This window comes from Lolium rigidum, chromosome 3, assembly GCF_022539505.1.
Source record: "Lolium rigidum isolate FL_2022 chromosome 3, APGP_CSIRO_Lrig_0.1, whole genome shotgun sequence".
Lineage (NCBI taxonomy): Eukaryota > Viridiplantae > Streptophyta > Magnoliopsida > Poales > Poaceae > Lolium > Lolium rigidum.
The window spans coordinates 137525446-137538913 of NC_061510.1; the positions used below are offsets into that span (position 1 = coordinate 137525446).

General features: G+C 48.2%; 1 protein-coding gene across 1 annotated transcript; it reads right to left on the reverse strand.

Annotated features, from left to right (window-relative positions):
* Window positions 1-6551: 6551 nt before the first annotated feature.
* On the reverse strand, window positions 6552-11163 carry LOC124702381 (probable galacturonosyltransferase 7). Its single transcript, XM_047234519.1, has 8 exons — window positions 11118-11163; window positions 10895-10978; window positions 9905-9968; window positions 9409-9482; window positions 8933-9234; window positions 8257-8614; window positions 7623-8165; window positions 6552-7393 (listed from the first exon to the last, which is right to left on the reverse strand). Exons 2-8 carry the CDS (start codon window positions 10934-10936, stop codon window positions 7109-7111), a joined length of 1668 nt encoding a protein of 555 aa, XP_047090475.1. The 5' UTR covers window positions 10937-10978; window positions 11118-11163; the 3' UTR covers window positions 6552-7108.
* Window positions 11164-13468: the final 2305 nt, after the last annotated feature.

Consider the following 13468-nt stretch of genomic DNA (forward strand, 5'->3'; position numbering starts at 1 on the left):
TGTGAGTGTATTTGCCAGTAGCCGGATCTAGATGATCCAAGCACGACATATCCCTATATTTCTCGTACGTTTGGGGAGCGCGGGATCCGGCAGCGGTGACTTCGTCAGCGCGCTGTTGGCCCCTGCCTGCTCCGCCTCCACGTCCGCGGCCTCTTTCGCCTCCTGGACCTCCGCGTTGGAACGTCATGGCGACCATGTCGGATCCTCCGCCTTTCTGGTCTTCTGAGGGGTTCTTCCGCTTGTTGCTGCTGCTGACGCCATTGTCACGGTTTTTCTTCTATTGGTGCAGGGGTATGGCTGTAGCTGCGAGATCTCCGCCTGCGTCGTCATCGGCGGCAGTGTGATCGCTGGCGATGTTTATCATCTCATCAAGCGTGATCTTGTTCGCATTCACTAGGCATGTAAGCTTATGCCGCAGCAGCCCTCCTCGCTGCAGGCCACCAATGAAAGCGTGCATGGCTGTGCGGTTATCTATGTTCTCGCACTCGTTTCTGGTTGCCAACCATCGGGTGAGAAAACTTCTGGATGTTTCACCCTTCTTCTGGATGCAGGCCTGAAGGTCGCTTGTGGTGGCCGGTCTCTTGTAGGTGCCCCTGAAGTGGTTCTCAAAGGCCTTCTTCGGAGTCAAACCGAGCAAAAGATGGTGTTCTCCTCGAGGTCGCCGAGCCAAACACGAGCTGGACCAATAAGGTACAAGCTGGAGCATGCGGCGGAGCTATATTGGGGGTTCCTCCGGCGAAGGTTACTACATTGTAGTAATCCTCAATCCAGGTATCCGGCCTCTCGCTGCCATCATAATGCTTCAGGTTTCCGGGTAGCTTAAGGTTCAAGCTTCTTGGCTTTGGTTCCTCTCGGATCATCCGGCCAAAGCACTTTGGGCCGATGTAGTCGGATCTGTACTCATTGAGCCGCTCCCGTGCGTCGCGGGGGCCGCCGCCAGGGGTTTTTGAGCGGGAACGGGATCTTCGGCCTCCGCCTCCGCCTCCACCTCCGCCTCCACTGGGTGGTGGCGAGGGAGATCTGCGAGGGGGGCTGTAAGATGTTCTTTCACCCTCAGATTCTCGGCGCTCTTCCCGCGGCTGGCTCCGGCTTCGGTGGCTCCCTTCCCCTTGATGGTGGTTGCCTTCGTCGTTCCGGCTCCTGCGGGGCTCAGGCGCGCGCTCTTCGTTCCGGCTCCTGCGGGGCTCTGGCTCGCGGTCTTGGTTCCGGCTCCTGCGTGGCTCCGGCGTGCGCTCCCTGCTCCTGTTCCTAGGCGGTGGCATGTTATCGCGGATGTTGATTCCACCTAGCCCATGGGGCCTAGTGTTTCCGGCAGGACTACGTCGACGAGGGGGGCAGCGGAGGACACGGAATCCGGGGTGGTGGTGATGGGTTTCGATGTTTGTCTCTACCAGTGTACATTGGATCCTTACCCTTTGCTGGGTCTCTCGGAGTTGAATCCGAAGGCACCGGGATCGGGTTCGGATGTTCTCTAGCTTGTCTCCTGCGCTCCGTGGATCCGGTGCACGATTCGCCATCACGATGTTGATTTTCGAGGGCGTCCTTCTGCGCAGTGGACAAACAATGATCCGGGTTGGACTCCAACCTGCGCGAAGTATCTGCCTTGCTCTGCTGATGCATTGCTGAAGCAACGAGCTTGCGGACGTAGTTGATATCAATCTCCTCGTCCTTCTTTTTAGGAGTTCTGCAGCCTTCTTCATGTTATCCTTTGGAGTTGCGAGCGGCTGTTGCTCTCCAGGGGTTGCAAAGGCGATCATGCGGGGAGGGATGGCTTCGCGAACGATCCTATCAGCCTCCGCCTGCGCATAAATCATCTTTACTTCCCACTCTCTTTTCATCTTGTTGACTTTTGCAAGTGATTCGGTGATCACACGGTCCTGCCTCTCGAAGCGATCCATCAGGAATGCAGCTTCTTTCCTCTCCTCCAATATCACAGCTGCGGTGTTGGCGAACTTCTTGGCGGTGGCCAGCATCTCTTTTCTTGTGGCTTCTAAAGCCTCTAGATCTGCGACACCGTCAGGAGTTATCGGGTTGTTGAGGACATCAGACTGCACGACTAAATCCATGCGTGCCTGCGCGACTATCTCTTCGGGGGACAAGACTTCCTCATGCGGTCGTTCCCGATCTAACGGAGATCCTGCATTGGACGGTCCTGGGTCGGAGGATGTGTTTTCATCTTCCGGTTCCTGCTGACCTAGCGGTGCCACGGTTGCTAGAACCTGCATAGGCTGGGCGGAATCCGGGTTAGGTTGCTCATCGCCTCCGAGCTCTTTTAGCTTGCGGTTGAACTCTTCCGTATCCATGGATGAGGCATCGTCAGCGTTTTCCCCGATCTCGAGTTCCTTCGTCAGGCAGTTGTATTCTTCTGTGCCTATTGAGGAGGCATCGTCGGAATTTGAGCTTAAGTTGCCGAGGATTGATTCCTCAGGATCTCCGGCTTCCTCTTGACCTGGAACGTCGCTATCTCCGACAGCCTCCTGCTGATCCGGAGCGATGTTGTCTCCGGGTGCCTCAACCTGCATGGGATCGACTCCGCCCTCAAGGGGGGCGGCCCCTGCGGTATGGGCCAAGAAGTGCACGAAGTGACACCTTTGCTTCTCTAACATCTGGGAGACCCAGGCGGATCTGCATTGGCCTTCCACCGTTTTCTCCTGCTCAGGGGCGGATTGGGTGGGTTTTGATTTTTTTAGATCTAAGGCGGAATCTTCCTTAGGAAGTTCCTGCGACTCAGATCGGATCTTCGCAACTGCGTCCAACTCGGCGGCGGTCGCGTCAGCGTTACTTACCAGAGCGTTTCCGTCAGAATCGACGGTTTCGCCGATGAAGATGTGGATGCCGCCGATTGGGACGATGGAGAGCTTGACAGGGTTGGACCTAGCCGGAATCCAGAACTCGTCCGGAGGGACGATCGGAAAATTCCCGGCGTAGAGAACACGCCCCACAGCGATCGAGTCGTCGTAGCTTCCCATGGCGGAACCCTCCCGGTTCCGGCCTCCAGACGCCTCAGGCCCCATGGTGGGCGCCAACTGTCGTTGCTTAGTAGACGGTACCTCGGAGGAGGGATCCTCACGAGGGGGAAAAGAAGTAGGGGCCATAGGGCGGAGTGTCCTCGGGACGGTAGTACGCGAGTTACCCCGGCTTCGGAACACCCGCACGGAGACAGTGGCCTACTCGTCGCTTGTCTGGAATTATCTGGGTGCTTGCGCGTTGTTACAATGGTTGTGGTTGTGCCTCTAGGGCTCCCGGGATCCGGCTTATATAGGCGCACGGATCTAGGGTTTACATGGAGAGTCCTAGCCGGATTACAGGTTGCCTAACTACGGTACAATGTCTTGCCGTGCACGTCAAGGATCCGCCTTCCATCTACGTCGTACTGGATCCGGGTCCCTCATGGGCCTTCACGGATCCGTCTTCCTGATCCTGGGCTGGACTTCATCCTTCATGATCAATAGCAACTGGGCCGCCCGATGGGCCACATGCCACATCACCATCTATGGGCCACCCGGGCTTGCCAGATCTAGGCACTGTCGATGGTACACCCATGAAGTATACCCACAACAGCTATCGGGTGATCTGCTTTGCTGAACAGGATGCTTTGATCCGACCAGCCGATATAATTGGGTACTTCCGCCATAGCCACCTCTGCGAATTTTATTTCTCGTGAGAACTTCTTGGCTTCTCTCTTCGAAAAGCTAGTTTTATGAATCATGTTGACTTGCCCTCGAGACGCAGGATAAACTTCGGTTGGTATGTAAATATCTTCTTCTAGCAAATATTGCTGCTGCTTTGGGTAACTGTAAGTTACTGCCCTTTTTTCCGTCGAACGAGCTTTTGCCTTTGTCTCGGACCTTAGCTCGTCGCAGAACTTCTGAATGTCGAGGAACTGCCGACAATTTTTGAGTAAATGAGTGGCCTTCTCGATGTTATCCTTTGGGTCGATATAAGAGTGCAAGTAACATGGCGCTTCAAGCTGCTTCGTGGACGATAAGTAAAGAGTACGAATGTGGTTTTTGCTTGATTGCGTGTTATAGCATGCTTTTTCACACACACGAAGGTGACTTGCAGCTTGTTCTTCCTCTTCACAGCATAGATCCCTTCGCCTCTTCCGTTGATCCTATCTGCTACCAAAGCGGCTTCGGTTGCCCTCGCTGTTATTTCCAGGCAAGATTACCAAAGTTGTTGGTGAAACAATGTTTTTTGGAACCGAAGTCCTTAGGCTTGACGCGTTTGAACTGGGAAGTCGAAGAAATCCTCTGGAGTCGATGATGAAGTGGACACCACCGAAAGTTGCATCCATACTGCTGCGCAACTCCGAAGAGATTGGACGCGAGGCCTCAGCGCATGGTGTGAACTCGAAGGATCCGCAACGAACTGAGTTTCTTGGACTTGATGGCGTTGGTCGGTCCAACACGAACGCTGCTGACGTGACTGGAGCTGCCGATGACATGCCTTGTACCGACAGGTTTCCCACAGACAGCGCCAATTGACGAGGGTGCTCCTCGGCAATGCCCACCTTTTGGGGCTTAGGGTTGACGGAATCCTGCAGGCTGACACGAGACATCGGATACCAAACAAACGGGGAGAGAGATTTACCTAGGTTCGGGGACCTCAATGAGGTAAAACCCTTACTTCTTGCTTGTCTGATCTTGATTATTGAAACTATCGGGTTACAATGGGGTAGCCGAAAGCTTAGACTATGATCTCGCCGAGAGACTAAGTTTTCTGATGACTTAGCTCTAGATATGCGGTGGTTATGGCTACGGTGATTGTGTGTCCCTCGCAGACCCTCTTCTGGCCCTTATATTGCGAGCCAGATCTCAAAAGTTCAATCCGGGTTCGACTAGGTTACAAATAGTCCTACATCTAAACTTTCCTTGTTTTTTCGTCTTTTTGCCTTGTTCGTTAAAATTCCTTCTTTGGAACCGACATAACGGCCCACCTTGGTCGGTGGGTGATCTTCATGGGCTCCTGGTTGGGCCGTAGGAGGTAGCGTAATACTAGTTACCCGAAGGGTAATACCCACATCAAGGGGCGGACGAATCGACAAAGGTGCGGAAGCTAGTGCTCCGGCGCATCAGTTTTGGTGTGCCTGCAGCTTCGGGGCGGCCAAATTAGAGGTCCACGCGGCGTCTATGGTGGACGCGACCTCGCTTGGTTTCGCCTCGGTATGGATATGTGCCGCCCACGGTTCAAAAGATTCTGAACGATACAGCGGGCGGTGCAAATTAGAAGGGGGCGATCGAAATCATGGGCGAGAGGCGGTGTCGGCGGAAGGTGGGAGCTGGATATGCCGTTGAAGGCTATGAATTTCTGTCTAGCGCGCCCAATAGCCTTTTGAGGCGCCGTTCAAGGATGCTCTTAGAGCTCCTCTAGCAGAGTCCGTAAAAGTGTTAACCGAAAAACTCGAGTTCAGTCTTCCGAAAACGTGTTTACGGGTTACAAAACGGCTGGCGCAGAACAAAGCGTGTAAACTGAAACTAAAAAATAGAATATTTGAAAAGTCATCATCTTCTTCACAAGAACTGTCGGCGCCGCTGCCTAGATCTCCCCATGCGGGCCGCCGCCCGCGCCCCTGGTTGCAGCAGCGAGGTTGGGGGTCAGACGAGGACGGTCACGCGAACTGTCCCCTGGCTGCAGCTGCGAGCTTGGAGGTCAGGCGAGGACGGTCACGCACACGGAAGAGCCGAGCGCGGGAGGAGCCAATGGGGCGCAAGTCCGGTGGCGTTGCCGGACGCGGCCATGGTTGGTGATGCCGCTTGGTCTAGTGCTCTACAACTCTAGAGTGATGCCGCTGCTAGCTGTTGTTGCTTTGCCGCGCGCATGCCGCTGCTAGCTGTTGTTGCTTGGCCGCGCGCATGCCGCCGCACTGCGCGCCTGCCTGCCACCACGTCGCGCCATGGCCTGCCGTGCCCGCGCGCCTCACCTGCAGCTACGAGCTTGGCCCGCGGTGCACAATTTTAGCAAAGTAGCGAGAAATCGGCGACTGGAGACGGTTGTATGGACAGCAGCGCTGAAGGAGCAGTAAGAAATCCGTTTAATTTTGGGCCTATAAACCATTATTAGGTCTATATTAATGTGAAATTTTTCAGGCCCCTAAAAAAAAATTTCAGGCCCGATAGCGAATTCAGTTTCTTTCTGCCACACTTAAACCCAAACCCGTAAATCGGCCGAAAACGGTTCCGGCGTGATTTACGGGCTATGTTAGAGATGCTCTTAGGCGATAGAGCGCCTTAAAAACCCATGTCGTGACCTTGTCTTCGGTGAACCAGTTTCAAACCTATGGAACTCGATCCTATCAAGTGCATAGATTTTAAATATCTCCACAAGCAAAGCCTCTGGATCTCAGCAACTGAGCTTACCATGTACCAAACGTGGGAACTTTCAAACTCACGAGACTACAAAGGCATAGTACACGAGTATATGAATGTAAAAACAATGGAAAGCCACCCAATCCTACTCTTCTGTTTTCTGAAGAAAAGTTAGTACAGTTCAGCAACACACCCGTTTGGCCGTTTCATATTTTCTGGAGCGTAAGTAAATGAACAAGAATATGCAAAGACATCCACTGAGCTGTCAATCTTGTTGTGCGAGTCACTATCAAACAGAATACACTTTCCATCCACATAACTTTCATAAACAATCAATGTGCAGCAACTAAGAACAAAGAATTTGAATTTCAGCCTGTGTATGCCCTTATTGGCACAAGGACAAAACAAGCGGGGTCAAAAATTTAACGAAGAAAAGAATCAACCTGCATCAATGACCGTGTAAGGCACCAATTTCAATTAAAGGTGCCACAGCGCATCACCGATAGTCCTGTTCCGTAATCTAGATGATGAGAGTGATACTCCCTTTTACCTGAAGCCTTGCCACTACACATCATCATTGTCTACTGCATTATCCTTCAACTTAAGACTAATTTCTCTAACTGCAGAAAACCATCCATCAGGCTCACTAATTCAATGAACAGATGGTGCTGGATCTACTCTGTCAAAATTGATGGCTAATGACTGCTTTTCACTGGAAGTGCTCGTCCTCTTGGTATATAGTACAGCAGTAGACGAAACAATCTACTGTCAGATGTTCTGGTTCCCAGGTTCAAAGTGTGCTATGGACTTACATTACACTCGTCCATGAATCGCTCATCCCGTGCAAGAAACCTCTTCCAGTACTTCCTGTAATTTGGTATGCCCAATTCAAGCCAAGGTTTCATATTACCATTGTAATGCAATGATGTAGAAGTTCGGACAATTTCTTCTTCAATTCCGTACTGATAGCCAAGTCCAGATAAAGTCAACCTCTCATCAAGAGGATATATAAGATTCTGGAAGGAGAGGAAGCTTATAGGTAAGGCTGCAGCTCGCAGTGAGGCCTCGTCATCATTGTTCCGAAACTGTAACAGAATGAGTAAAATGATAATAAGCTAACCACTTCATACAAGTTTCATAGGCGCAAATTATGTACTTTACACAGAAGAAAGTGAAACCAGAGAATTTAAGCTAGTATCGAGTGACTCGTTATTTCAATCATGGATAATAACTGAAAATCTTGGAACAAAACAAAATACAAGGGATGAATGCGCTTTAGAACTTGAAATGAAAGCGGGCTGAGAACAAACAAACCTTTTCCAGAAGTTGCAGGTAATTCTCTGTAACATTATACTCTCTCCATTTTTCCAAATTTATCACGTTCATCCCAGACATCCATGCACATGACTGAGGATCATATGTTGCCTCACCGAGAAGGTTTCTTAGTTGGCCCATTCTCAGGCCACAAAACTTGACGGCAGCATTCACCTTATCTCCCATATCAAGATTCCACAAAAAAGAGAGATCACGTTGAACAATCACATCATCATCTAACACAATCACCTTCTTTAAATCTTTAAATATTTCAGGAATAAAGAAATGTGAGTGACTGAAAACTGATAAATACTCCATTCTAGACTTCTCAGTAGGACGCTCAAAACTACTGATGAAAACACGGAATTCCTCAGGCATATATAACTGCTGCATGCTAAACTCTGGCAAATTCTCCAAAATAATATGCTCGTAGTTAATGACATTGACGGCTGATTCCCTGTAGGTGTTTCTTAGAAACCAGTGCCTCATGGCATAGAAATTTTGAGCGTCAGTTAGAACATGAAAGACTACATTCCTGGTCTCCTGCAGAACACCAAAAGGAAGATCAGCAATGCCAAACCCAGAAGATGTTCTATCAGCATAACTGCATAAGAGTAAAAAGTTGGCTGCATACCTCAGAACTACTAACAGATGAGTTGATGACAACGGAAGCTGCAAGCACATTTTTAGATAATATAACATAGTGCCTATTATCTGGATCGTTGAACTTATGGACAGGAGAGTCATCTGAATCCAGTGTAGTTGATTTAAAATATTCTACTGTCAACCTCATATTAAGACAATGATGACTTTTGGGCATCGTGTGAACACCAAGGTTGTATAAGTATGCACTCTGCTTCATATGAAAGTGAGCTTCATCGTCCGTCATATGAAGTATCTGGCGAAGCTTTTTGTCAACATTGTTACAATCCACAGTGCATGATTTGGCTCTTGCTATTGCTTGGTGCATCTTCTCTATCTTCTTTTTAATACTGGAAGCACAGGTAAATGTTATCAGTGATTAAAAAATATCAATTGTACAGTTGTGATTGGATAGCACTTTCCCGGCCCAACATATCAAAGTACAAATCCAACATAAACATTAAGGAAACATATACATGTAACGAAGCATTTTACAGGGGGGACACTGGAATATAATTTATTAGAAGATGGATTTTCAGCCTAATTGTATCTCTTCAAAATAATCCATGCAGTGCATCAATGATCTGACGCCATACTTTCAACATTAAAATGAAGCATCAGATGCTAAAAGGGGCAAACAATGGCAATCGTGCAGAATAAATACTCACAAGGATGGTAGATCAGCATCAACAATGGATTCACTTAGAACCCTCTCATGATCTTGGATATTCTGCTTCAATTCACGAGTCAGTGCCTCCTTTCCTTTAAGTTTGGCAATGCTCGGGTAGTAAGACCGGGCTACAAAGAGCTGGTCTTTTAGTATTTTAACAATGGCATCTTTCATAACTTCTTTGTGTTCTATGGACCAGAGACAGTAACTCCCGAATTCAAGTTGACAAGCCTTAGCCTTCTCCAATTCATCAGCACTTGGAACCCTGGGTGGTCTGATGTTGACATTGGGAGTGGAACCCTGGAATCAATATATTCTCCAACTCATCAGTACTTCTCATAAAGGGTTGCGAAATTACAACCTAAGCTAGAGTACGAGAGAGTAAGTACATATCAAGGAGAAAATGAAGTTATGTTTCAAAGGTACAGCACGACTTATGCACAAATAGAAACAGCAGACTACTAGCCATCATACATTTCTGTGTTGAACTGGAACTGGAACTGGAACCGGTATTTGCTTTGCTCGCTCAATTGCTGGTGGGGGGAGAACTGCATACAGAATCAATTAGTGGGTCAGTATGTACACCAACTAAAACATAAGTACATCCTGAGAAGAAAATCAGGTAGAGAAGATGCACTACAAACTACACAGCTTATCCTTTGAAGACACCAGCATTTGTTTAAAATTGAGTATTACTAGTTTATTTTAACATGCAGGGGCAAAAAGATGTGTACGGTACAACACATTATTGTACTTGAAACAAATTGAGGGCAACTAATTCGCAATGCCAGTACCACAAAGTGTAGGCTACAGCCCAGGTAGCTGGTTTCCTACAAAATCAACTTTTTCACATGATGTACATCCAAGAGTTCACTAACACAAATAGCATTTCGTGCATAATCGATTATTTCATTCTCAGATACTCCATTATACTTTACGTAGTAATGCTGAAGCCACTGTTAACATATACCTTCTGGTTTAGTGATAACTCTGGAAGGTACATTATCAATTTTGGAAATCTTTACGGGTGCATCCTGAAAATAAAACATAAAGGATAAAACGTCAGGAATTCAAAATTTCTATGGAAGCTTGTAGTGGAGCGTATTAGTAGTCCATGCAAAATCTTTTTTACAGATTCTACAACATACTTCTTCACAGCCTTCGTAGTTCATAATCATGATGAAATAGACTAGGGTGGAAAGATTTAAATATAATATTTGTATGCTGTATCACTTTTCTGCGGCCGTGTGGGGTGGTTCATAGCTGTTTGAACTGGTGGCTCGGATTATTTATGTACAAGCTCTCCACACTGGCCTACTAAGTCCAACAGAGGTGGCACAGAACAAGATGATAGTAAACACCATTCTGAGGACTGCACCATGTTCTCTTTAAGCTGACAAAAACTACCATACTGCCCAACTCGATGTGGTCTGCTTCAACTAACCCCATATTATACTTCAGTGACACAATCAGTTGATAATTCTATCTTTGATTTGTTAACGACAGAGCTTATGCACAATTGCCTTTGTAGCATAACTGTGAACTAAGAAATAGATATAACTAATCCCCAAGATGAACAAAATATACTCATAAAGGCCTAGTAAACGAAGGCTTATAGCTGCTGCCGGAAACCAAGCGAGACTCAAAACGAGGAAGAGTAACAGAAATGAGAAATGTGGGAGTAGAGCAGGCATGTCCTGTTAAACTTAACGATCTCGTGGCTAATGTTCTGGTCTACTGCAGATACGTCGGGACCAAAGTTCTGACCAGCTATTTTTCATGCAACTGAACAACAGTAAAAAAAAAATGGTAGCAGGCATCACTAATATTATCAAGTTCATGACACTAAAAGCAGAGAAAAACAATAGCTAAAACCAAATACTAGTAAAACTGTCAACATCCAACAAGGTAGCGATCAGGAGTTGAGTAGCACTATATCACAAGATGCAGTGTTACTAACCTGAGTGTCTGGTTTGGCATCACTACGACCGGGCTGCTTCATTTCATTTACAACAACACTGTGTCTCTCAGGCAAAATAACCTCCTATATCCAGCAGAAATCAACAGGTAATAGCACGAATCAGTGACACCACCACTATTTTCATGGAAAACGTCGAGCAAAAGTTCAACAGACGTTTCCATGTTATTTTTTTGGGAAGACACCCAGAGAGAGAGGAAGTTACCTGTTCGGGGCGCTCATCCGTCACATACACTGCAATAAAATAAAAAAACAAGCAAACCAATCAGAGAAGTGGTTCAAACCACAAGGGCAAAAAAACAGTAATATCTGGCACTAGACGACAATTAAGGAACCAACACTCCCAGGAACAGATCCGCCGGGAATGGCGCCGATCCGATCCGGTGCGGGAGCCGCATTACCGGAATCCGCGGCGCGGAGGAGATAGGACTCACCGGCGGGGAAGCGGTTGAAAAGGAAGGCGATCGGTACGAGCAGCGAGCAGAAGACGAGCGCCAGCACCGCCAGCCGCGGGCCCCTCCGCCTCTTCGCCGGCGGCGCCGTCGCCTTCATCACCTCCTCCGCCTCCTCCCCCTTCCCACCACCACCACCGCCGCCGCGAAGACGAAGACCCTAATCTCCGCCGCCGCCGCCGTCGCGTCGTGCTCTACTGATCATACCACCACCGCCACCGCGACGGCGGGGGGAGGGTGAATGCCTCCCGATTCGGGCAATGGCGCGGCGGAGCCCAGACGTGATCGGCGATTGGGGAGGGCGGGCGCGGCGCCGGATGGTGGGATTGGTTTGGTTTAGTGTGCGCGAGAAGCGAGGGCAGGGAACGGAGGAGAGGAATAACCAGGCGCTGCGCGTCCCAGGGTGAAGGAGAGAGGATTGGAGGCGAAGGGCACAAGTGTGCGAGGGGTGTCAAGGAATAATGCTCGACCCTCTCTCTCTTTATTGCGTCCCTTTTCTTTTAGATAATCTTGGGGTTTTCGGTTCTAGAGGGGTTTTATTTAGAGTTTCCATGACAAAAAATGAAAAGGAGATCCATAGATCTATTGATAATCATCTATAGCAGTACAAAGAATCCAAAAGATAATAAAGATTACAAATAGATTCATAGATTTATCGACTACTATAGACAGGGGCGCGAGCCGAAGGCGTGCCGCTGTCCTCGCCCATCCATCATCGACGTCGAGCAAAGCTTGCCGTAGTAGAGCTTGTTGTAGTCTACAGATGAAAAGTTATCGTCATAATGTTTCAATGCATCAGAGTAGCAACCATCGCAAAAAATGAGACCGTAGATCGAAAGAGGCATATCTGAAACCACAATAACAAATGCGAAAACCGATTGGATCCCAGAAGATATGTGGGACGCACAACTCTACGCACCCTCTGGCGGCGCTAGATCGAAGCACCATCGAAAGCAAGGATACGGCGATGAAGATCTTGTTCTGACTTCAAGATGTAGCCGCCGCATCAACATGTCGGAAAAAAAAAACACTGAAATTAACCTAAACAAAGAACACAAACCCTCTCGCCAATGAGGGGCCATGGTCCGCCACGACTCCATTCCCGCCATCCAAAAAATGACATCTCGACTGTTTCTAGATTTGCACGTATTTACACACTAAAATATGTTTAGATACGTGCGTAGCTTGACAAAGTTGAGATATCTTTTTCAAGATGGAGAAAATATTATTTTTTGCTACATCAAGTTACTCATGTCAATTCTAGGTGGTTACAAGGGTCCATCAACTTGTGTAGCATGACAATTTTAGGACATATCCCAGCTCTCTAGAATAGAACACTACACGGCGGCACGCCACAGAGTATCAGGACACGGCCCCCGCGCCTCCAGTGCTGCCAGTGCAGACACTTTTGCTATCTGCCATTGTGTACAGAATCACCAAGTCGTTCAAATTTGATGACAGCGACGCGTAGCGTGTTTCCTTCCAATCGAACGCTACCTACACAACCACAACGTTCACTGGGCTTGACCAGGCAATAATTATGCCACCTTGTCGTTAGTCAGACCCATTTTCTCCGGCTAGCCGGAACGCCTGGGGCAGTGAGCAAAAGAGGGAAGAAGAAGGAGAACAATTGAGTGAGGTCAGAGAAGGCGATGATGGTTGATGGAAGATGGATCTCGCCCTTGCTGATAAGTTTGCATTTTTTTCTTTTCTGGATGTGTGATGAATATGCGGCCCTGTTGAGGAGCAGCAACATTTCCGGTCCAGCCTAGACTCACCATAACCATCCGGCACCGCCATAAATGGGTCAGCTAGATCTATATATCGGCCGACACTTCCATGCTTTTCCTATTTTTTCTCTACTTGCCAAGCAACAGAGACATGATGTGAGGATCCAAACTAACATTTCTATATACAACACACCGTCATAAACTCATAATCCTTGTGGTGCCAAGAATAAGATCCCTTCTCCATTATTTTTCTCCTTTTCTTGCTTTTGGTGCAAGCACTATGAAAAGGATAAGTGCTTAATTTCTGGCAAAGAAACAGAAATGCTGGGTTGCTCGCTTCCGCAAGTACCTGTGTTTAGGAAGATGGGGAAAGG

Coding starts and splice junctions, on each gene's coding strand:
- LOC124702381 (XM_047234519.1), bottom strand. CDS start 10,936: ATGAAGCAGCCCGGTCGTAGTGATGCCAAACCAGACACTCAG. Junction 8,615..8,932: donor GATGCTGATCTACCATCCTT/GTGAGTATTTAT, acceptor CTGTGCTTCCAG/TATTAAAAAGAAGATAGAGA. Junction 8,166..8,256: donor CATCTGTTAGTAGTTCTGAG/GTATGCAGCCAA, acceptor GGTGTTCTGCAG/GAGACCAGGAATGTAGTCTT.